The 25,486-nt window shown below is 42.2% G+C and overlaps 1 protein-coding gene across 8 annotated transcripts in view; it reads left to right on the forward strand.

Annotated features, from left to right (window-relative positions):
- The window catches only part of SRRM1 (serine and arginine repetitive matrix 1), a 31,744-nt gene that overhangs the window by 5,551 nt on the left and 707 nt on the right, over window positions 1-25,486 (forward strand). For 2 of the 8 annotated variants that reach the window (XM_006159397.3, XM_006159401.3), the window contains 14 exons: window positions 1-132; window positions 1,829-1,944; window positions 3,649-3,852; window positions 4,648-4,836; window positions 5,379-5,498; window positions 7,534-7,811; window positions 14,838-14,918; window positions 15,333-15,419; window positions 17,457-17,601; window positions 17,957-17,998; window positions 20,655-20,765; window positions 22,119-22,583; window positions 23,155-23,350; window positions 25,069-25,278. The exon at window positions 1-132 is cut by the window's left edge and continues 39 nt beyond it. In XM_006159397.3, the coding sequence (XP_006159459.1) occupies window positions 1-132; window positions 1,829-1,944; window positions 3,649-3,852; window positions 4,648-4,836; window positions 5,379-5,498; window positions 7,534-7,811; window positions 14,838-14,918; window positions 15,333-15,419; window positions 17,457-17,601; window positions 17,957-17,998; window positions 20,655-20,765; window positions 22,119-22,583; window positions 23,155-23,350; window positions 25,069-25,278 (2,376 nt within the window). The remainder of the gene's footprint in view (window positions 133-1,828; window positions 1,945-3,648; window positions 3,853-4,647; window positions 4,837-5,378; window positions 5,499-7,533; window positions 7,812-14,837; window positions 14,919-15,332; window positions 15,420-17,456; window positions 17,602-17,956; window positions 17,999-20,654; window positions 20,766-22,118; window positions 22,584-23,154; window positions 23,351-25,068; window positions 25,279-25,486) is intronic. The other 6 variants (XM_027776128.1, XM_027776129.1, XM_027776130.1 and 3 more) reach the window with 6 other exon arrangements.

The following is a 25,486-nucleotide window of genomic DNA, read 5'->3' on the forward strand; positions in this document are numbered from 1 at the left end:
TTTTTGAATGGAAAAAATGCTAGAGAATTTATGGGAGAACTGTGGCCCCTTCTGTTAAGTGCACAAGAAAACATCGCTGGAATCCCTTCAGCTTTCCTAGAACTGAAGAAAGAAGAAATAAAACAGAGACAGGTAATAGCCTTTTCTTTCTCGTAATATCAATTTCAGGGGAGTATTCAGGTTGCTGAGACAAACCGTAAGTTTTACCTGACCCAGCTAATATCAGTATGTTTTGTTTTGCTGCAATATATATTAACATTCAGTTTTACGTTTACCACTCCTCCCGTACATTGAATGTAATTTTCCAAGGTTTTGTAATTTGATAGGGCCGTTATTTAAATATCTATTTTCATTAATACATGAATGTCTCTAGCATAAAAGAAATTTGAACTTGAATAACAGTGTAAAAGGTAAGCACAAACTCTTCCATGTATGTAATACACATAAAATCATAAAAGAATGAGAAGAACGTGAACATCTTTTTGTATTCTAATTGCTAGAGGGCATGCGTGTGGGGAGGGAGGGAAGCATCTCCTCGTGGAGCATGGTCACAGGGCAGTCCTTTTTCTCCATTTCTCTATCCCATGAGGAGCCTAGGCACACATGCATATGCACCTAGCTTATTTTTCAAGCTACCAGGGCAGGGATTTGAATCATAATGTGCTGTGTGGGGTTCAGCTCCCTACATACAGAGCTTAACCACTATACTACAGGCTTGACCAAAAATCCTTTTTTATTTAATTACCAGGGGGTGCGTGTATTTGCCAGAGAGGACTGGAGAAGGAGAGCGCACCCCAGCCGCAGCTTGGCCACACGGGAATCCCTTCTCTTATTTTATTTATTTATTTTTTTGGAGGGCGTGTGCCCTTGTCAGAAAGACAGACCGAAAGCCATAATTCATCCCTCGGGGGGATGGCCGTGCTGCACTCCTGTCTCCTCCATTCTCCTCTTGGGATCTTGAGCATGCACACACATGTACCCGGCGTGAGTTTAAGCCACCGGGTCCAAGACTCAAACCACAGTCAACTACATGGGAGTCCAGCACATAGCCATCACGCCATCTGCTGGTCCCCATGACCAGGCATGTTTTCCAAGCCACTGGGTCTGGAACTCAAACAAACCATGCAGTCAGCCTAATGGGATCCAGCTCCCTTAAATAGCAGGCCACGAGCAGGCTCCCAGAAGCTAATTTTTAAAGTAAACTTGAAAACAGAAACATCTCTTTTGTTCAGGAATTGATTTTCACCAAATACTTCTTCATTTGTAAAGAAGTGGCTTTAATGCTGAGAGAGATAAAGAGAGAGGAAAAGTGAGAAAACAGCTCTTCTCCGTCCTTGGGATTTGGGACACACACGCACAACTAGTGTGTTTTTCAAGCCACTGGATCAGGGACTCAACAGCACTGTCAGCCATGGGGAATCTAGGTTCCTTAACCACCATGTCACTGGCTGGCCCTGTAGCACCAATCTCTCTTTTTTTGAGAGGATTTTGCTATAGGGTGTGTGCGCTCGCCAGAGAGAGGGAGAGAGAGAGGAATCACTCCCCAGGGGGCATGGGCACGCATGCACAAGTGCCTGGCGTGATCCGGGACTCGAACTGTGGTTGACTACACGGGAGTCCAGCAATATAGCCATTACGCTAACTGTGGGTTCCCCTATAGTACCAGTCTTAACATCTGCCAGTAGTGTGGAAAAACAGGGACCAGTCTTATTCAGAGGCTTACAAAATAACAGTTACCACACTGGTATTAAGCATGGGAGATTATCTTCGATTTGCTGCTTGTTCTTAAATGTTCCACTATGTGTACTTTGAAAACCTGGTCTTGCAGATTGAACAAGAAAAACTGGCATCTATGAAAAAGCAAGATGAAGATAAAGATAAGAGGGACAAAGAAGAAAAAGAAAGCAGCAGAGAAAAAAGGGAGCGGTCTCGAAGCCCGAGAAGGTATTATACAAGGGATGTGTGTCTAGTGGTTTTTTGTTTTTTGGGGGAGAGATTTTCACTATAGGGTGCGTGCGCTCACCAGACAGACAGAGAGAGACAGAAAGCGAGAAATCACCCCCCAGGAGGGATGGTCACGCCACAATCCCTTCTCCTCCATTCTCCTCTCAGGATCTTGGGCACGCACGCACGCACATGCGCCCGGCGTGAGTTTTAAGCCACCGGGTCCGGGATGCGAACCGCGGTCAACTACGTGGGAGTCCAGCGACATAGCCATTATGCTAACTGCTGGTTCCCCGTGTCTAGTGTTTTATGGGTACTTTAGGTTTTCCAGAATTCTGTGTATAGAAACTTTCACAGTTAAAAAGCAAGAGGAGTGTTTAGCTCCACTATTTAGGGGATTTCTTCCATCCTAACAGTTTTCATGGTGAGCAGTAGTTTGCCTCTAGACTGAAGAAATCTTTGCTCTTTTGTTTGAGACATCATTTTACTGATTGTCTCCAAAATCTTGGTGATTGCTCAACTCTTAAATCCTAAATCAAAATCTAGACTTTACTTCCATTTTACTTTAGTTTAAATACAGCATTTGATTAATCTGAGTTATTTTCTGATGTACTCAGACTCACTTTTTCTTTCTACTTCCTTTTAATTAGAAATCCGTACTCATTAGCCATTCATAAAATAGTTGTCTAATTCCCTGTTCTGCTTTCCTTAGATGGTTGTACTGAACCCAATTTATTCATTTATTTTCTTCCTACCAATGAGACACTTGTTAGGTTCACATTTTTAAATCCACGACTCAGCTTCTACTGTATTTGTGGTAAAAGGTGAGAATTCCATTATGCTTTTCCCTTTAGGGTTCTGCCTATTTCTGCCTTAAACCTGCTGAAACTAGGTGAGGGAGGAGATAACTTTTTTGTCCTTTCCATTTACCTAATTGATAACTATAGCCTCTTACCATGGAGGTAATATTTTTTGTAGTGTTCAGCACAGATCATGATGTGGTAAATGCATTACAATTGATAAACCAGGATTGCAGTGTTGGTGGTGGTGGTGATGTTTTGTTTTTTTGCTAGAGGGCACATGCTCTCAGTGAGAGAGAGAGAGAGGAGGAGGAGGAAGGGGAGGAGGAAGCACCCAATAGGGAATGGCCACGCCAAAATCTGTTCTCCGTCTTTCTTTCCTTTCAGGATTTTGGACATGTATGCGTACTTTGTCCACACTGAACACACATTCAAAAGGGAGAAGGGGTTCTTTCTTAAAAAACTACCTTATGCAAGTTTGATGTATTTTCTCTTCTGAAGAATTTAATCACACTAGTCACTTTTCTGTCATATCAGGGCCATGCCTAATTAACTATGGTGTGATCTGTCTGCATCTAAGTAGTTTGTTGGGATTGATTTATTGTTAGGGAGCTTTCACTTCACTTTTAAGCACCTCTTAGCTCCTGAAAAGTTGGTTATTGGATGCTGTCTGGGAATTAAGAACCTAAGACTAGAGTCCTTTAAAACTGTATTTGAGAATTTTACTCTTTATTTCTTTTCTTCTGGTTTTCTGTTGGTCCTTTTTCGTCGGGTACATGGAATACAGGGTATCAGGAAACAACCGTGATGAAACAACAACAGAAACACTACTTCTCCCTTTGACCCTCATTCCCAATTCTTGTTATTCAAAAACCTGAAAAAAAAAAAATTGCTTTCATCCTAGACGCAAATCCAGATCTCCTTCCCCTAGAAGACGATCTTCCCCTGTCAGGAGAGAGAGAAAGCGCAGTCATTCTCGATCTCCCCGTCACAGAACCAAGAGCCGGAGTCCTTCCCCAGCTCCGGAAAAGAAGGAGAAAACTCCAGAGCTTCCAGAACCTTCAGTAAAAGTAAAAGAACCTTCAGTACAAGAGGCCACTTCTACAAGGCAAGTACATAAAAATTAGTTACGAACAATCACAATTGGAGGCTGTTCGTAGTGACAGCAAGCCCAACCACAGTGGTACAACAGTAGCACAGTGCTCTTTATTGATTTTTAAGAGAGATTTTTTGCTGTAAGGCACATGCACTCGCCAGAGAGAGAGAGAGTGAGAGTGAGAAATCACCCCGTGGTGGGGATGGCCGTGCCACAGTCCCTTCTCCACTCTCTTGGGATTTTGGGTGCACACGCCTGGTGTGAGTTTCTAGCCACCAGGTCCCATAACCACAGAGGAGATCAAGGTTTGGTTGTAGTGTTGACTTGTGCACTTGGGATGCATGACCTTGCTAACTTGGAAGGCTACAGGGAGAACGATGGCCTGAGACCCTTTTGGCTGTGCTTGTTTAAATCTCTCATGAAATAAGTAAATAAACTTTAAAGAAAAGTGACTGCACTCTGATTTAACAAGATAAAATGATTTATTTACTCATTTAGATATTTTAGCTTGTTAAAGAGTATTTGAAGTTGTGTGAGCCTGTAAAAAAAAAAATATGCCCCAAAGGTGACGACTGCTCTATGTAGTATTGTTTCAGATTTTTTTTTGTAGTTTTGTTTTTCTCAGTATATAGTGCACAACTTGGCATTTTTAAGAAACAAATAGTTAGGATTATTAGTTGCTCACCGGATTTCACTGATGTGTCTTTGAGAACTAGAGAGATGTCTGGATTTTGAAAATATTTTATTCTGATTTAAGAGTTTAAAGTTTGAGTGGAAGAGGGAAAAAATAAACTTTTGTTCTCACAGTGACATCTTGAAAGTTCCCAAGCCTGAACCTGTACCAGAGCCTAAAGAACCTTCTCCAGAAAAAAATTCCAAAAAGGAAAAGGAGAAGACTCGACCAAGATCTCGATCGCGTTCCAAGTCAAGATCCCGGACGCGCTCTCGCTCTCCTTCTCATACTCGACCTAGACGGCGCCATCGATCCCGATCAAGGTGAGTTGTGAGTTACCGTTGTGATGGATCTTAGGTGTTACGTCACCAGGAAGACAGAGAAAGAGAGAGACAGCGAGAAATCACCCCCCCAGGGAGAATGGCCATGCCGCAATCCCTTCTTCTCCATTCTCCTCTCGGGATCTTAGGCGCGCATGCACATGCACCCGGCATGAGTTTAAGCCACCGGGACTGGGACTTGAACAGCAGTTGACTACATGGAAGTCCAGCGACATAACCATTACACCAACTGCTGGTCCCAATAAGTAATTCAAAGCAGTAGAAAACTTCTGCTGGGTCATCAGGAAAGTCATGACACATTTTTGCATAGAAAAGTACTTCATAACTTCTCTGGTGACCTAATAATGTAAATATTGCCTGGATTTACATAAGAGATTTTGAAGACACCTGGGTATCATAAAAATCTACATAAATGGAAAGTTTTAGCCCCCAAAATTTATTTTTTAAATGTGGCCGTTGAGAAAATGGTGTCAAGTTTGCCTGCTCCTGCTTTACTCAGCCCCTAATTTTGTTTGTTATGGCAGATCATATTCACCTCGGAGGCGGCCAAGCCCGAGAAGGCGGCCATCTCCTCGAAGAAGAACTCCACCAAGGCGAATGCCCCCTCCACCAAGACACAGGAGGAGCAGATCTCCAGTAAGACGGTGAGGGTTTTTGTTTTTTGTTTTTAATTTTGAAGTTTCAAATATTTGCCATTTTAGGTTGATCTTTGTTGGGATAATTGGGGAATAACCTTTTGAATTAGTGTCTCTGGAAAAATGTATTCAGGAGTGATAGTAGGCAAGTCTTCTAAAGAGCCTATTTAATACATTCGAAGCCCCGTGTTACCAAAAAGTCTAGTCTAGCTTTGGAAGTAAACAAGAAATATGCCATCTTATTGATACTTTATGTTACCTTTTACCCTTTCAGACCCACCAAGAAATCCACCAAGTAAGGGAATTGATCATTTTTCCTTTGGCTTTTATCACTGGCTTCTGAAAAGTAGCTGAAATTGTGTGTCCCATAATCCCATTTTACAGAAATAGCTGTAGTTTGGCATCTATTAATAGTTTCTCTCTCTCTCTCTCTCTCTCTCTCTCACTCTCTCACTCTAGCCCTCTCTGGTCAAGTCAAAATAATTTTTAAAAAGTCATTTTTTTAAAAAAAAAAATAGTTGCTTTTAAAGAGATTAGGTAAAATCTAACCCCACCAGTAATGAGTTTTTATTTATTTATTTTTTTAAAGTAAAGTTTTTTCCTTAGGGAGGGTGCAATCACAGGAGAGACAGAGACGGTGAGAGAGAAAGTAATAAATTACCCCCACCTCCCCCAGGGCAGATGAACACACCACAATCTATTCCCAGGATCTTGGGCTTGCATGCACACACACCTGGCATGATTTTGAAGGCACCGGGTCCAGGACTCAAGCTGTGGTCAGCCATGTGGGAGTCCAGTAACTTCTGCACCATCTGCTGGCCTCATAGGGTTCTTTATTGATCATTTTAAAGGGATCATAAAGTAAAATGTTGGTATTTTGGACGTAATCAACTTTTAACAAAACAATTGTAAATTAGTCTGCCCAAAGTAGAGGCCCAGTGCACTGGTTGCAGAGTATGGGGCTTTAAACAATAGATTTCACCTGGTTTTGCAAGGCACTGTGACAGTTGAGCTTTGGGTTATACATTGAACAGAATTTTGTTACTTGTCGTTAAGCTTTTTTTCAGGGAACTGAATCAGCTTGGAAATAAAGAGAGGAAACATTCTTCATTTCTGTAGTTAGGTTAATCAAAGTCCTATACTTTAAAAAATACGTAATCCTTTCCTTGGAAGAGGGGTTGTCAAGGTCTACTGAACTACTGTTACCCTAGTAAAGTTACAGGATCGATGCTCCTGCTCTTAGATGAGACTACAAATGGAACAGTTTAGGCATCACATTTTTTTAAATTGATTATTTTCTCCTTTGGAAAAAAGTAATGTTGATGCTTTTTGGAATGAAAATAGTGGAAACAGCTATTTCTTTATTGGAGTTTTGCAAGCAGCATGTTTTAATTGCTTGCCAAGCCTTTTAGCAATCAAAAATATTTCACAGATTGTGTAAGATTCCCTTTTGGCCAGTTTTTATCTCACACTTAAGGTAGGGTTTCTTTTTTTCAGGTTCTCAGGAATTCTTCCGCCAAAGGTGAATTCTGCAGGTACACATAATTGCAACAGAACTTAACCACAAATTTTGCCGCAGAATTCGAGAGGCCCCTACTTCTAAGTTTATGTAGCTAAATGAGTTCCTAATCTGTCTTTTTTCCCTTTTTTTAATGCATCCTCAAGGTAGCCTGACACCGTGTTACTAAATGAAAAGTACATTATCACCTAAATTTTGTATGCAAACTCCAAAACACAAATATTGATCCTGAGGAAGAAAGAGATTGGTTAGTTACTGTATCTTAATAGTCAACATGGTGAAGTTTTATAACTAGAGACAATGCAAACAATCAGAATCTAAGTTACTTATTTTTAATTTCAGAACTAGCTGTTTCCTACCCTAGGTTATGATTTTGTTTCCCCTTTTTTGGACTCACTAATGTGCTTAGCTGCATAAACTCAAAAGTTGGATAACAATAGCTGTATTCTTGTGTAAAGCATACATCCCTGTATAGTCATTCTTTGTAAGTATGCATATAATGAATGTGAATACTTTATTCCACAGCCGGCGGCGCTCATCAGCATCTCTGTCTGGAAGTAGCTCATCATCCTCTTCATCTCGTTCCCGGTCACCGCCAAAGAAGCCTCCCAAGAGGACGTCCAGTCCCCCTCGAAAAACTCGTAGGTTATCTCCTTCGGCAAGTCCCCCAAGGCGAAGGCACAGGCCATCACCTCCAGCAACTCCACCACCAAAAACTAATCGTCATTCCCCAACACCCCAGCAATCCAATCGTACAAGAAAAAGTCGTGTTTCTGTGTCTCCAGGGAGAACTTCAGGTAAAGGTAAAAATCAGACACATGGAAGTGCTTTGACGTCTTTGTCTTTGGTTACAAGGGTTGTATTTAGTTGTTGCCCCTTACGCATTCCCAAAGTATGAAGTAGTTGGCTAATTATTTCTACATGATATTCTTTGTTAAGCTTACTTTTTTCTCCCTCTGCTTTAAATTCTTGGGATTTGTTGAAGTAGAATTTCTGTGTGAGGGACCAGCAGGTGGCGTAATGGTTGTCGCTGGGCTCCCACATAGGTGACCATGGTTCAAGCCCACGTAGTTGACCACGGTTCAAGTCCGAGACCCAGTGACTTAAATCCACACCAGTCACATGTGCATGCATGCCCAAAATCCAAAGAGGAGAATGAAGGAGAAAGGGATTGTGACACAGCCATCCCCCCTGGAAGTGAATCCTCACTTTCTGTCTCTGTTTCTGTCTCTGGCCTGGTGAGCATGCCCTGTTACAAAAATCTCTCTTAAAAAAAAAAAAAAAAGAATTTATGCGTGAAAGCATTTTGTTTTCAGTGGTATCTTCTGGCATTGAGCATGTGAAGAGAGAGATAACCCGTCCTGGGCCACTTGGGTTAGAGAGCTTGGAAGTTTGTGTCCACATATGACTACTGTGAAGCTAGTTAACTTTTTTCCCTAAGAATTTTTTTGTTCGATACTTTATTTGAGGATTTTATGTTGTTTTAATTCTTTCTTGGTTACATTGTGTTCCTAAGGGAAGGATATGGTGTCCTTTTAAAAGCCGATTTGTGATTTTAATTTAGGCTCTAGGCAGAGTTCTGAGTGTACTTGATTTATTCTGCAGATTGATTTCTGAGGAATTTATGATCTGTGATCCTTCAGACAGGTAGAATGTTTGTGATGAATGGTTTAAAGTTGTCCATTTGTTTGTTCTTTTAGCATTAAGTACACATGGAGAAAACTGGGGAATCCATTTCGGTTGGGTCTTTGGTGCTCAGGGCTAGAGTGATACAGTCTGGAAAGTAAGTAGCAGAAGTACTGGGAGATTACAAAGCTGCAATAGCAGTTGGGTTTTAAAGAGCAACCTGTAGGTTAACATACTAGGGCTCAGATCTCGGGGGAAGTTGCAGGTTAGGAACAGGAAAGTGGACAGAACTCTAATTATATACATATTTTAATGAGCTTGATGAGCTGTTTTCTGAATTTTACATTAAGTGGATTTGGTGATTTGCAATGAAGATGTTTCTTTGAGTTGGCTCTAGACCTAGGCAAGCAGCTGGGTAAGAATAGGGAAACCGATAACTGCTCCAGGTTTGCTTAAGTATGGGAGGGAGCCTCGGGGTCACTGTTCTCCTAACCTCCTGTATCACACTATTTTTTCAGAAGTGAAGTTCAGTCTGTCCGTGATCCAGTCACCATGTCCAAATCTAATGCTCATTGCCCTAACCTATTTTGTCTTTCCTGTGAGGTTTGCACTTTTGAAAATTCCTTTCCTTTGTGTTGAGCCAGAAAGCTGTCTAGCAAAAAAAGAAAAATAATGATGAATGTCCTCATCTTTTATTTTGGAAAAGCATATCGATCAAGTTGAGATGTTTCTGTCTCCATCCTACAGTACCTGAGCAGAAGGACTGTGAAGAATAGGTTGCTTGTTAAAGGACTGTGCAGTGCCAGCCTTTGTGTTTGCTTTTGCAGGCAAGTCACAGTGGTGGGTATGTAAGTAGAGAAATAAGTCATGGTGAAAGACAGAGGACTAGCTGTGTTCCGTTGGGTTTGGGGACAAGACTTCCGTATCCAAGGAAAGTCCAACCAAAGAGGCACACTGGGCAGTGAGTGTAGTCAGAGGCTGCCTGTGTCCACTGGAGCTGAATCGTGCTTTGAAGTATGCGAGCGACCTTTTATGTTGAAACAGTATTAACTTTAGCTGAGAGAACCTTAGGATTGTCACCAAGAACAGGTTCTCAGATGACTTGGTCAAGGTCAAAAAACCAGGAACAGAATTTAAGATTTCTCATTCTTGGTTAAATAAAGTTATACTTTGCCCAACCTTCTGCCCCATAGTGCCTCTGCGATTGCTGAGGAGGTGAGATGGAAGGCAAGGTGAAATTGTGGCGCTTCCGTATCTGGTAGTTTAATTTCAGAAATTTCTTCTTTCCAGTCTTTATGGCTAGTAAGAGAGTTAACCTTTGAAGTGGAATGGATTTCAGATTTGTGTTTCTTGTGACAGCCACTAACCAGGACAGGGGTGGCGGCTCTATTGTTGATAGTGGGCAAATGGAGTGGGAAGGAAACAGGAAGTGTTTGGGGGCTTAGGGTTAGATGTCTGGAGTAGAGTTACCATTTGCTCTGAGAGTCTTAGGAAAAGACTTTGTAATCAATGACATCTGAGTTATCTTAGTGTATAAAATAGTGTTTTGAAAGTGCAGCATATTCAATGAAATATGTGAACAGGATCTATACCTGTGGTAATGGAGGTATTCTTGTGTATTTAGTCCTAAATTGTGCTCATAATGGTTGTTTTACTATTTCTGGTCACGTAATGATTTTACAAGTGATCTGTTGGGCAAGTCTGGGGGATTAATAATTAATAATTAATAGGACAGTTGAAGTACCTTTAAAATTCTGGTTTTTCAGTTGCCTTTTTAAACATCTGACTTCATGCCACAATAATTTTTTTTTTCCCTTTCCCTTAATATTTAAAACAACATTCGGACCAGCATATGGCATAATGGTTATGTCACTGGACTCCCACATGGTCAACTGTGGTTGAGTCCCAGACCCTGGGGCTTGGAATTCATGCTGCCTGAGTGTGCATGCTTGCCCAGGATCTCAAGAGGAGAACAGAGAATTCTTTAGGGCTAGTAAGAGAGTTAACCTTTGAAGTGGAATGGATTTCAGATTTGTGTTTCTTGTGACAGCCACTAACCAGGACAGGGGTGGCGGCTCTATTGTTGATAGTGGGCAAATGGAGTGGGAAGGAAACAGGAAGTGTTTGGGGGCTTAGGGTTAGATGTCTGGAGTAGAGTTACCATTTGCTCTGAGAGTCTTAGGAAAAGACTTTGTAATCAATGACATCTGAGTTATCTTAGTGTATAAAATAGTGTTTTGAAAGTGCAGCATATTCAATGAAATATGTGAACAGGATCTATACCTGTGGTAATGGAGGTATTCTTGTGTATTTAGTCCTAAATTGTGCTCATAATGGTTGTTTTACTATTTCTGGTCACGTAATGATTTTACAAGTGATCTGTTGGGCAAGTCTGGGGGATTAATAATTAATAATTAATAGGACAGTTGAAGTACCTTTAAAATTCTGGTTTTTCAGTTGCCTTTTTAAACATCTGACTTCATGCCACAATAATTTTTTTTTTCCCTTTCCCTTAATATTTAAAACAACATTCGGACCAGCATATGGCATAATGGTTATGTCACTGGACTCCCACATGGTCAACTGTGGTTGAGTCCCAGACCCTGGGGCTTGGAATTCATGCTGCCTGAGTGTGCATGCTTGCCCAGGATCTCAAGAGGAGAACAGAGAAAGGACTGTGGCGTGGCCATTCCCCCGGGGCCTGCGGGGGTGAGGGGGTGATTTCTCACTTTCTGTCTCTGTACACCCTATAGCAAAAATCCCTCTTTAAAAAGACACAACAAAACATTAACCTTATAAAAATCTCATTTAGACACACAGAAGTGTGAAACATTATTGTTTTATCTTAATGCTATGTTTCAGTCATACTAAACCAGAGTAGCACAGATACTTGTCTGATGGAGTAAATGTATTAATAATGAGACTATTTTAGTTAAAAATCATTAATAAGAGGTTGAATCATGTTAAAACTTAGGAATTATTTCTGTGAAAAAATAAACAGCACTGCAGTTGTATTAGTTACAAATTAGGCATTTACCAACTATCTTGCAAACATAACCACATTTTAATGTTTCTAGGGGAAAAATGCATTTTGACATCCAAATAACCAACCTCTATTATTTTGGAACTCTATTCTCTGGGTAGTAATTCAGACATGTAGTTTTCTTTCTTTCTTTCTTTCTTTTTTTTTGTAGATTTCTCCATAGGTTAGATGTGTTCATTGGAGAGGGAAATTAAGAACTCACCCCCTGGGGGTGATGGCCACACCATAGACCCTTCTCCGTTCTTCTCTCTGGACTTTGTGCATGTAAACACCGCATGCACAGCATGATTTTCAAGCTGCCGGGTTCCGATCCAGAACTCGAACTCTGGTCAGCTATGTTGGAGTCCTGCACTTTAACCACTACACTACCTGCTGGCTCCAAATGTGTAGTTCTATCGATAATAGGATGCCTGTAATATCTTTTCAGGAACTGATGATTAACTGACACTTAAAAATGGAGTGTATGGGGGCCAGCAGATGGCGTAGCAGTTACGTCGCTGGACTCACACTGTGGCTAACCATGGTTTGAGTCTTGGACCTGATAGCTTGAAAATCACACCAGATGCATGTGCTTGCATACACCCAAGATTTCAGGAGAAGGGGTTGTGGCGTGACCACTTCCCCAGGAGTGATTTCTCACTTTGCCTCTCACTGTGTCTTTCTATCTGGCAGACATACATGTGCCCTAAGGCAAAAATCTCCCTTTTTCAAAAAAAAGGAGGCTATGGGACCAGCAGTTGGTGTAATAGATATGTCACTGGACTCCTATGCAGTCTACCGTCGTTCGAATCCTGGACCTGGTGGCTTAAACTCATGCCGGGTGCATGTGTGTGTGTGCCCAAGATCCCAAAAGGAGAAGGGATTGTGGGGTGGCCATCCCCTCTGGGGGATGATTTCTTGCTTTCTGTCTGTCTTTCTGGGGAGCGCACACACGTTATAGCAAAAAATAAAAGAAGAAAAAAATAGCCTATGGAGTAGAGAAATGGCCTCAAATAGCTAAGAATTTTAAAACCTTTCTATTTCATTTCCTTGAATTTCTTAAAATACAAGTTTTTTGCTATCCCCATTCTCTCTCATAATTCATAAAAATTAGGTGTCAACCATTCTGTACCAATCTGGTGGTTTATTGAAGTGGCTTATTTTAATACAATTCTGGTCATTAAAAAAGTAGTGGAGCTAGCAGGTGGCATAATGGTTAAAGTGCTGGATCCCACTGTGGTTCGTCCTGGACCCAGAGGCTTGAAAAACACAGTGCATGTGAGTGCCTATTCAACATTCCAAGAGGAGAGTGGAGGAAAGAGGCTACATTGTAGTGTGACCATCCTCCTGAGGGAGTGATTTCTTACTTAATTAACCTTTCTCTGTCTCTGGCAAGTCTGCTCTCTATGGCAAAAAATCTAATAAGTGGGGTGGGGAACATAGTGATAAGTTCTCCAGTTTGATTACCTTTAGCAGAGTAAGATTGCTGTGTTAGATAACTAGTTCTCTAAGTCACTACCTCTTGGAATAAGCTATTACAGAATTGTGAATATGAATGTCTGTTAAGTCAGTGGTACCCGACGTTTTTGGCACCAAGAATTGTCTTGGAAGACAGTTTTTCCACCGACTGGGATGGGGTGGCAGGGTATAGTTTCAAGATGATTCAAGCACTACATTTATTGTGCACTTGATTATTATTATTACATGTCACATTGTAACATACAGTGAAATAATCCTACAACCTACCACAGTGCAATACTCACAGCCACTCTGCTGTGCTAGCAACATCACCTCTGCTTCACTTCAGAGCATCAGGCATTATATCCTCATAAGGAGTCCTCGCCTAGGTCCTTCGCACGTGCAGTTCATAGTTCTGCCCCTGGGGAGAGATGCTGCCCCCAACCTGACAGGAAGCAGAACGCAGGCTGTAAATACATCCATTGCTCACCCGCCCCTGTGCCACTTGGGTCCCACAGACCACAAACTGGCGAGGGTCGGTCAGTGTCCAGAGACCCCTGGGTTAAATGAGATGTATCTGCATTCCCAGTCAGACGTCCCATGATAATGCTTTAATCACACAAACAGGTGTGAGGATCCTGGAGCGGTTAAACTGTCTTTAGGTTTATTTCGTAGAGAAAAGTTCTCAAGTGGAGTTTCAGATTCATCCACGATGACATTAATGATTATATCTGTACTCAGGATTTCAGTTGCAGCAGTGGATGGTTATTCCAAGCAGAGATGATAGTTGCTGCAAATAAAAACCCAGTAGTCTCAGAATCAGATCCTATGTAACTCACTTAAATTCTCTATGTGACTTTGGTGAAAATTATTTAACTTCCTTGTACGTCTCAGATTTCCTTGTTTGTGAAATAGGGCAGTGAAGAGAGGGGGTGTGGTGCTAGTGACATCGTTTACAGCCGTGTGCATTCATACAAGTTTATGAAAGGTAGTTGCCATGTAATGATTTTCCATCGGTAAAATAAGTTGGCTAATTCATAAATAGAGCTGCCTCTTTTCTTCTTACAGTTTTGCTAGAGGGCATGGGTGGTCTTCAGAGAGAGGGAGAGAGAGCATCCCCTCAGTCAGGCATGGTCGAGCCGTAATTCCCTTCTCTTAAGGTTTTAGAATATCTTAAATAAATATCTAAATATCATTTACTATTATAAAAGATTCTTATTTCCCTATCATTTATTATCTTTACTACTTTTCCAAAACTACTCTATAGTGGTTGCTTGAAAGCTTTTATGTTGGTTAGGTCTCTGAAGTTTGGGTGTATTGTGTGTTTGAGGTTGTGGGGCACTGAGCTGATAGAATTTATTGAGACTGCCCACCAAACATTTAAAATTTTGCTTCCACTTCAGATAATGTTAAGGTAATGACGACAAGGTCTCATTTAATTTTGTTTATTATTATCATCATCATTATAATTTGCTGTAGGGCATGTGTGCTCACCTGAGTGTGTGTGTTGTGGGGCAGGGGGATGGTGAGAAAGCAAGCCTCCAGTTCAGGACTCAAACCACTGCCCTGTGGGAGTCTAGCGCCCTAATCGCCATACCACCTGCTTGTCCCAGAACTTCTTGAATTCTTAGCAGTTTCTGTTTGTTTTAAGAATAGTTATGCATTTTATGTGGTGCCCTCTCTTTCTTGGTATATAAAGATTGTTTCTCTCCATTTCTTTTAGTGACAAAACATAAAGCTACTGAGAGAAGAGAGTCTCCTTCACCAGCACCGAAGCCTAGAAAAGTGGAGTTATCTGAATCAGGTAAGTTTTGTTTCTTAAAAGCTGGTGTTGGTTTTTTCTGCACATTCGTCATTCTTTTCTGAATAAAGATTGATTATACAGGATACGGCTTAATGGATAAGCACCAAGACTTGAAGTCAGACGCACATGGTTAGAATCCCCAGCTTCAACACATAACTGCTTTTTAGTTGATTGGTTTTAAGGTGCTTAGCACCCATGCCAATTTGTAATATGTACTGAAATAAGATTATTTTGACTACGTCCGTTGAAGGAAGTTTAAATCATTGACATTTTAAGTTTCTATTTTGCAAATGTAGTAGTTAATGTTGCTTGACCCAACCAGATTAAGGTTTGAGATACTGTTTTACTATTCACATGTGTCAGATCTTTGTGTGCCTAACTAAGAAGCACTTTCTAAATGCATCCATCTTTCAGAAGAAGATAAAGGTGGCAAAATGGCTGCAGCAGATTCTGTGCAGCAGAGACGCCAGTATAGAAGACAAAACCAGCAGTCTTCATCTGGTAAGGACGGTTATTACATTTTTTTCTACCCGTATTTCTTAACTAATATACACACACATATGTATGTATTTATATTTATGACATAAATATCCATCATCTAATAGAAATAACACATTTGTGCCCACATAGGAAATCTTGGTAGGACAGAGGGACCACCTTTTTTTTTTTCTCTTTTGGTTTTAGGGAATTTTTTCTGTTGTTTTTAGTATTATTTAACCTTATAATAATTGTTACTTTATTTAATTTGCTTTAGGGCACATGCACCCACCAGAGGTGGACTGAGAATGTAAAGCCACCTAGTCTGGGACTCAAACCGTGGTCGGCCAGTGGGAATCTAGTACCTTAACCATTGTGCCACCTGCTGGCTCCTTTAGGTCCTTTTTTAAAAAATATTTTCTTTCTCCTTTTTTTTTTTTCCTCCTTAAGGTTTTTGCCATAGGGCACATGTGCTCACTGGAGAGGCAGCGAGAGGGAAAGTGAGAAACCATCCTCGCAGGGGGATGACCACACTGCAGTCCCTTCTCCTGGGATTTTGGGCGCACACACACACACACACACACGTACCTGGCATGAATTTCAGGCTGCTGAATCCTAGACTTGAAATGCAGTCGGCTGTGTGGGAGTCCAGTGCCTTAACCACTACCACCTGCTGTCCCCAACGTAGTTTTCCTTTAAGTCATTATAAAAATGGTAGGTCCTCAGAGTACAACAGCGACTAGTGCTGTAATACTGGAAAATCGTAATTCTTTTTCCAACCTGTCCAGTTTATCTCCTAAAATTTATTTTATTAGCATAATTTTTTTAATTGCCAGAGGGTGTGTACTCACCAGAGAAAAGGAGGAGAAAGCACCCCACAGTGGGCATGGTTACACCACAGTCCTTTCTCCATTCTCTCCATCATAACACGTTTTGGGTCATATACTCACGAGTCTGGCCTATTTTCCAAACCATGGTTTGGCCAGCAGGTTCTGACTTCCTTAACCACTAGGCTAAGGGCTGGCCATCCCCCAGTGCTGTTATTCAGAAATTTCCTGTGCACATAGAGAAGTCTATGGCTAAGAAGGAAGAAAAGAAAATCACGCAGGATCAAACTTTAGAAATACTGTTTCTAACTTAACACCATGTCTAGAACAGTTGCCCTGTTAATTTATGGATTTACTTTGTATATTTGCTAGCTGTAGCATTTTTTATTATTCTCAGACCGTGTTCTCTGAGCCAGTTGCTGTTTGGTGGGCATGTAGGTTGTTTCTAGTTTTCTGTGTATTTACACAGTGCATCTGTAAAACAGTGGAACTGGAATTGCCAGATCAAAGAGGATGTGCACAGATATTGTGTATTAGATGCTCTGTTCTTACTAGCTTACTTGCTACTTAAGACTGCTTCTAGGGAACCAGCAGTTAGCGTAATGGCTATGTCGCTGGACTCCCATGTAGTCGACCGCGGTTTGCGTCCCGGACCCGGTGGCTTAAAACTCATGCCGGGCGCATATGCATGCGTGCCCAAGATCCCTAGAGGAGAATGGAGGAGAAGGGATGGCGGCGTGACCAACCCTCTGGGGGGTGATTTCTCGCTTTCTGTCTCTGTGTCTTTGTCTGTCTGTCTGGCGAGCGCACGCTCCCTATAGCGAAAAAAATCTCTCAAAAAAAAAGACTGCTTCTAGGTCTTACCTTTGCTTCCATTTATAAAATGGAAACCAAACCATCTCATAGTTATTATTAAGTGCTTAGAGTAACAAGAATCATGTAATTGCTTGATGCTTTTTAAGCTTCACTTAGTTATTTGGAAAATGACTAGACTTCTTAAACACTTCAGTCGTCTTGGTTGGATTGTACTGTGGAAATGAGCTCTATAGCTCATATATATGTAATAGTGCATACTTATGCTCGACTTTGAAATGCTTGAGTATTGCTGTTGTCTCTGTTCAGAATAATTACTTGGCTTATGTTGGTGAATACTCCATCCACTTAGATTCAGAGAACTAGGACAGACTCTTCTAAGCACAAATCTAATGTGACTTTCTTTACTGGGTAATTACAGACTCTGGCTCCTCCTCCTCCTCAGAAGATGAGCGACCCAAGAGGTCCCACGTGAAGAATGGTGAGGTGGGCAGGCGGCGGAGACATTCCCCTTCCAGGAGTGCCTCTCCCTCACCACGGAAGCGCCAAAAAGAGACCTCTCCTCGGTAACAGTTTTCTTCCGTAGTCTTCACTGGTGTCGGGCAGTTTCGATGCAACTAAATAACTTAAAGGGTGGGCTATAGGCTTTAGAATTGATTCATGCATTCATTTCAAGGACGTTAGAAAACCATTGGACTTTGTTTGGGGTGGGGCTGGCTTAAGGGGTGGGGGTAGCTATTACTGCTCCATCACAGCTGGGTAGGCTCTGATCCGCCGTGTCATACGTGTGTGACTAGAAGAGTAAGCCAGTTATTGTTACGTTGTTGAGGGCTTTCTAAAATACCTTCATCGTGTATTTTAACTCTGTCAAAATAAACAGCAAATGGAATTCTTGACATTTGTTTTCTCCACTGCTCTCAGGATGCAGATGGGAAAGCGGTGGCAATCGCCAGTGACCAAAAGGTTGGTTGGACACTTTCATAAATTAGTGGTGTGTGTCAGAAGACTTAGAGGCTTAACGTCCTGTTTGGGTGACCACATACCATTTTTAGTATACGGTGGCTGTGGAGAAGTTCCTAAGCCGATTATAAATAGGGAGAATATACATGAAATGTTTATTTAAAAGCATCATTTGACTTAGCTTTTGAGTATCTGGTTACTATTGTGGTAATTTGCATAAACTTGTCTCAGAGGAAACACAGAATTCTAATAGTATCAGTGTTATCAAAGAGGTAGGGTGTTAATAGCCACTTAGATTTAGTAGAGAGGGATTTTGTATTTGTAATGACTTGGGAAGATAAGAAAAACTAAGGAAAAACTTCAAACGTTATTAAAAGTGAATGTGAGGCTTTGGCTGTTAAGTCTTTTCATTATTAGAAATGGGGGTTACATATTTTCGGTGATTTTTTTTTTGGAGAGATTTTCGCTATAGGGCGCATGCGCTCGCCAGACAGAAAGCGAGAAATCACCCCCCGGGGGGATCTTGGGCATGCACACGCGCCCAGCGTGAGTTTTAAGCCACCCAGTCTGGGATGCGAACCGTGGTCGACTACGTGGGAGTCCAGCGACATAGCCATTACGCCAACTGCTGGTCCTTGAAAATTTTTGATGATCAGTATCTGTGACCATAAAACCATAATATTTTAGTGCCAGTTCATAGAGGAGAACTTCAAAGAATTTGTGGGAAAATAGAACTGAAGTATGAGTTTATTTTAGTGCCAAAAAAAATAAAATGGAAATCCACGTATGCTTGTTTGTTTGGGGAGGTTGTGTTGGTTTTCATACTATTAGCTTTCCGCAAACTTTTTGAAGAATACCCGTCTATCCCCACCCTCACTGCCCATACTCTTAATTCAGCTCATCTCTTATGGGAGAGAACACAGAAGAGGCCATTTCAAAGGGAAACCTAAACCCTGGGAAACTTGAAAATAATTGCAGATTCATTGATAGCATCCTTTCTGTCCTAGGCAAAAAAAGTTAAGAATAAATTGTTTTGACTACTTTGTAAATTTACTCAAAAGATGGCGAACTGGCTTCATTGCTATTTTAAAATTTTTTTTTAGATTTTTTGCTATAAGGTGCATGCACTACAGAGAGAGAGAAGACAAGAAGTCATCCCCCCAGGGGGAATGGCCATACACACATCCCTGGCATGAGTTTGAAGCCTTTGGGCCTGGGACTCAAACTGCGGTAGACTATATGGGAGTTCAGCGACTTAACCATTACACTGCCTGCTGGTCTCTTCATTTGTATTTTAATATTTCTGTCATCAGACTTCTGACAGTCTAGTTGGCATAATTTTATTAGAGATTTGTATGTTAACCATATTGCTCCCAGGATAGTTCAGTGCATAGACAAATGTGATTGATTGTCTTTGGGATAGTGTTTTAGGTAATGTTAGGCAACTCTTGAACAGTGGAAGATAACACTTAAAACTGTTAAGAATTTGGGGACCAGCAGTTGGCATGATGGCTATCTCGCTGGACTCCCATGTAGTCGACTGCGGTTCGAGTCCCAGACCCAGTGACTTAAACTCATGCCGGGCATGTATGCATGCGTGCCTAAGACCCTGAGAGAAGGGATTGTGGCGTGACTGTCACCCCTGGGGGTGATTTCTTGCTTTCTGTCTCTCTTTTTCTGGTGAGTGCACACGCCCTATAGCAAAAACCTCTCCAAAAGAAAAAATGTTAAGAATTTGAGGCAGTGTCACACAAATATAGGTTGTACGCCCCTAGTGACTAGTAACATCTTAAATTTGTGTTAGATGTTTTGAAGTAGTAGTTCTTACAAGGAGTCAGGATAAGCTGTAGACCTGTGTCAGACATCTGGCTTGACCTAGCCCCAGACCTAGTGGGCATAAATCACAGCTTTTGGACTAAGCATCCTAGTCCAAGAGCTGTGAAAGGGGCTGGCAGGTGGCGTGGTGGCTAGGGGCACTGGACTCCCACATGGCAGACCACAGTTTAAGTGCCCCACCTGGAGGCTTGCTTTCTCACTTCCTGTCTCTCTCGCACTCACACTCTGTCCCTCTGGTCAAATTAATTAATTAAAAGTTAGATAATTCTTTTTCAAAAAAGACTGTAGGGGGACCAACAGTTAGCATAATGGCTATGTTGCTGAACTCCCATGTAGTCGACTGTTGTTCGAATCCAGGACCCAGTGACTTAAACTCACACCAGGCACGTGTGTGTGCATGCCCAAGATCCTGAGAGGAAAATGGAGAAGGGATTGTGGCATGGTCATCTCCCCTGGGGGGGGATTTCTTGCTTTCTGTCTCTGTCTCTCTCTCTTTCTGGCAAGTGCATGCGCCCTATAGCAAAAACCTCTTCAAAAAAAGACTGTAAGGCAGTGTTTTCAAATCTTAGGTGGAAAGTGCATGTACCATTTCATATGTAATAATGTAATGAACAGAAATATCTCAAAGCTTATTTAAACCACTGGTTATGTTTTTTAGTTAGAAGTGCTGATGGTCTTCACCTGTAATTTGAAAGCCACTGCCCTGAAACGTGTAGTAACCACTGGTGCCCTTTGGTTAACAGGGATCGAAACTATGTCTTCTAGGTTACTTAATTGTAAATGTCACTGACTCCAAATCCATTTGAATTCCTCTTTGGTTTAGTGGTAGACGGAGGAGAAGTCCCTCTCCACCACCCGCCAGAAGGCGGCGCTCTCCTTCTCCTGCCCCTCCTCCTCGCCGGCGCAGGTCTCCCACACCACCGCCACGACGAAGGTATTTTTTAATGTGTTCAAGTTGATTGGGGCAACAGAGTCTTTATGGTTGGAGTACCTTAGAAAGCTGCATCTGCATAAAAACTTAAAAGGTCCAGAACACTTACCTTGAGAAATAGAGGATAGGTTGATGATGCCTGGGTCAGGTAGGAGTGAGGAGTGGTGCTGATTACAAAACCGTGTGAATATACTAGAACCACTGAACTGTGTGCTTTAAATGGAGTCGTTTGCAGTATGTGAAGAGCAACAGTAAACGTGGATAAATTACAAGGTAGTGTGACTAGTGATCATAAACTGTTACCTTTACGTTTGAGGGTCCTGGCGGGTACCCTTCCTCGGTTGGCATTCCTAGTAATGCATATTAGCAGGATGTACTTGGATACCTCTGTCGTGTGCTTGCCCGTTATACAGAACCTCAGTCTTATTATTGGGAAATACCAAACAAGCCCTAAGTAAGTGACCAGTGCTCTTCCAGAATGTCAGGGACAAAGGACGAGGAACAGTCTCTGATTGTAGGACCCAAGGAATATAAGATCCCAGAACACCATTTGTTAATGGAAAATTGGGGTGGTATTCGTCTTTTAGTTACTTGTAAGTTAGTACTAAGGGGAAAAAACTCTTGGTAAAGTTTATCTTGGATGACCAAAAAAATAGGATATTCTGATTAATGGAAGAACTTGAAATTTTCAGAATTTAAATTTATCAAGTCATTTAATGCAATCCATATGAAATCATTTAATGTTTTTTGAGAAGAGAATCTTGAATTGCTTTGAAGCAGCTGTGATCAGTAATGTAGTATCTACAATAGCAGAAGTCTACTGATTACGGTCAGTTTAATTAGGAAGTCTGCACTTGAAACAGCTTTTATGAAGTGCCCTCTCTAGACAAATTGGCATTTGGATTCATAATCGGAGTTCACTGTATTAGTGTTTCTTTTTTGGTACAGGGTGCGTGCGTTCAGCAGAGAGACAGAAAGAAAGAAATCACCCTCCAGGGAGATGGCCATGCCACAGTCCCTTCTCCTGGGAATCTTGGGCACACACGCACACCTGCCTGGCATGAGTTTAAGCCACCAGGTCCAGGACTCAAACTGTGGTCAACTACATGAGAGTCCATGACTCCCATGGCGTAGCCATTACGCCAAGTGCTGGTCCCACACAAGTGTTTCTTATTCATTTGGTCATCTAAGATACACGTTACTGATATTTTTTCTTTGTACTCTAGCATGTCCAATTATAAATATACTCTTTGTTTAGTGTTAACTACAGTACGACCGTAACTACTGCTTGCTTTTTTGTGTGTTTGCCTTCTTACTGTGTTGGGCCTTTCAGCGTAACGATGTGGTTTTTCCTAGGACTCCTTCTCCTCCCCCACGTCGACGCTCACCGTCTCCAAGAAGATACTCCCCTCCAATACAGAGGAGATACTCCCCTTCTCCGCCTCCAAAGAGGAGAACGGCCTCCCCCCCTCCTCCCCCTAAACGAAGGGCATCACCGTCTCCACCACCAAAGCGTCGGGTCTCCCATTCTCCACCTCCCAAACCAAGAAGCTCCCCAGTAGCCAAGAGACGTTCGCCTTCTTTATCATCAAAGCATAGGAAAGGGGCTTCCCCGAGCCGCTCTACCCGGGAGGCCCGGTCGCCACAACCAAACAAACGGCATTCGCCCTCTCCACGGCCTCGAGCTCCTCAGACCACCTCCAGTCCTCCCCCCGTACGGAGGGGAGCATCATCGTCTCCCCAAAGAAGGCAGTCCCCGTCTCCAAGCACTAGGCCCATTAGGAGAGTCTCCAGGACTCCGGAACCTAAAAAGACAAAAAAGTAAAAATATCTGATGCTTTTTAGGAATATTTACCTGCATAGCTGTTTATGTTTGAAAGGTTTTGTTTTTTCTTCCTTTACCGAGAAAGTATAGGAAGGAATAAGCTATGGATACAAACTGAATTTCAAGGCGAATTTTAAGCATTATTCATAGATACTTTTGGTATAAATTAAATTCTGTAGAATTTTACTTGGTTTTTAGAAGTGCTCAGGTTTTTTTTTTTTTTTTTTTTGAGGGGTACGAAACTAAAGCAAAGCATTGCATAGAACGTCTTGTGTATCTGTGTAAGACTGATAAAAGCAGCCATAAGTGAAAGTTAAGCAGCCAGCCTCACAATTTCATATAGGAGGCATCATTCATGGAGTGGGTAAAGGGTTGTGGGGCTTGAGCGATTTCTGGGAGACTCGGTCAGTGTGAGTTTGATGTGTGCAAAGGTAATCAACCTGCAAAGTAAAAGCTGTTTTATAAGATGTTGAAGTTTGTGACCTGGTAGTGTAATATAATTGGCTGTTTTATCTTAGGAAGAGATGGCTGTCCTCAGTGCTAAGCCACCTGTTCCTCTGTGTCTAGGGCTGCATCACCGAGTCCGCAGTCTGTAAGGAGAGTGTCGTCCTCCAGATCTGTCTCTGGATCTCCCGAGCCAGCAGCTCAAAAGCCCCCAGCACCTCCATCCCCTGTCCAGTCTCAGTCACCTTCTACAAACTGGTCACCAGCTGTACCAGTCAAAAAGGCTAAAAGCCCAACACCAAGCCCATCACCGGCAAGGGTATGTAACTGCCTTGTTTTGGACACTTATTATTATTGTTAAGGTTTTTTGCTATAGGGTGCATGTGCTCACCAGAGAGAGGTGGTAAGATGGAACATGAGAAAATACCTCCTGTTGGGGATGATCACACTGCAGTCCCTTCTCTGTTCTCCTCCTGTGATTTTGGGCACACACGCACACGTGCCTGGTGTGATTTTCAGGCCATCAGGGGTGGGACTTGAACTGTGGTTGGCCCTGTGGGAATCCAGCACCTTAACCTTCATGCTACCTGTTGACCTGGGACATTCTTTATAAATGCACATGTGTGGTCACTTTGAAGCAGAGAAAGTATCACTGGGATGTTAAAGTGACATTTTTTTCCCCTTAGTAAGTCATAAATCTGATTTTGGGCAAGTGTTTGTTTTATATATCGCAGATTTAGTGTCTGTCTGTTTAAATTGTGCATGCTAATTGATGGATTGTGGATAATTTCAAATAATGTCTTAGAATGTGAAGTTTAAAAGTTACAGACCAGGACTGACCCCATAGCCTGATGATTAGAGGAAGCCAGAGCCCGCATGGCTGGTCCCATTTGAATCATGACCCCTCCAGCTTGAGAAACATGACACGAGGTATAATGTGTACGAGGCCCAACATGCTATATGGTGGGGAGACGGAGGAGGGTCTGAGGTGTGATGACCACACTGCCCTGGAGGTTGGTTTCTCTCCCTCCCTCTGGCAGGTGCGTATGCCCTCTAACAACTACATTAAAAAAAAAAATTAGACTAGGGCCAGCAGGTGGCATGGAGGTTAAGGCGGCTGAATCCTACTGGGCAGTTCAAGTCCGAGGCCTGACAGCTTGAAAATCACGCCAGGTGCATGTGCATGCATGCCCAAAATCCTGAGAGGGTGATGAAAGAGAAGAGTTTGTGGTGTGGCCATCCCCTGTGCAGGTGATTTCTCGGCACCGCGCCACATACCCCCTCACACCCCTCCCTCCCCTATGAGTGTGCTCTTTAGCCGACTGGGTTCAATTATAGCATAACCTGTCTTTTGTAAGACTTTATATATTGGATTGTCAGGGAATTCGTGACGTATTTTTCTATGTAAAAATGTGTCATGACATTCCCCGACAACATAATCTATGCAGTGAAGAGGAATAAAGCACGCCTGTTCTAAGGGAGAGGTCAGGTGGTGACTTGGTATTTGTGTAAGCATAGCTGGTATGATTAAGCATTTTACACACTAGGCAAGCATTGTGGGTGTTACACAGGAATTCCCTTAAGGGCTTCAAGTAGAGATACTATACCCATTTTAGATACAGGGGGTTCAGGAAAAAATTAAGCAGTTTGTATGAGCTCTAATAGTTAATAAGTTCAGCTGCTAGAATTTCTCTCATCTGGAGATGGCGCTCCTTATTGCCCTCCTGGAGACCTGACTTAGATGTTGTTGGGAAACTTGGCTTAGTGAAGCTAGTTGGGAAAAACTGCAAGAATCTATTTCCTTCAAGGCCCTTTCCAGTTCTTAGAATCTGTGGGAAATGGCTGTTCTCAGTGCAGTTCCCACCTGTAGGGTACTGTTCTTGATGATGGGCCTCAGGCCTTCCTCCTGCCCCTCCCCGGAGCCTTTGTGAAGGCCCGAGGTGGTCCATTTAGGCCGTCCTTGGGTGAAATAAAATGTTCATTGGATAGAGTTTTAATCGGATTGATTATATTGCTGTTATTTTTCTGGATTTCTAGAATTCAGATCAAGAAGGAGGTGGAAAGAAAAAGAAGAAAAAGAAGGACAAGAAGCATAAAAAGGATAAAAAGCACAAGAAGCACAAAAAACACAAGAAGGAAAAGGCTGTGGCTGCAGCTGCCACAGCTCCCCTGACCCCCACAGCCACAGCGGTCGCTACAACCACATCTGCCCCGGAAGAGCCAGAGGCAGCGCCAGAGCCCAAGAAGGTACTGGTGGGCTGTGTGCACGGCTGTCTTGTAGTACCTCCAGGTAGCAGGTTCATTGGATTTGGGAACATGCTAAATAATTTTCCCCTAATAATTGGCTCCTCAGCTTTTGGTCCTGTTCTGGTTTGCTTCTTAGTGGGCTGCCAAAAATCTTGCTGTTTGGTTTTGTTTTTCAGAAGCTTCTTTGAGATAAAGTTTAGTGCCCAGT

This window comes from Tupaia chinensis, unplaced genomic scaffold (assembly GCF_000334495.1).
Source record: "Tupaia chinensis unplaced genomic scaffold, TupChi_1.0 Scaffold000628_1, whole genome shotgun sequence".
Lineage (NCBI taxonomy): Eukaryota > Metazoa > Chordata > Mammalia > Scandentia > Tupaiidae > Tupaia > Tupaia belangeri.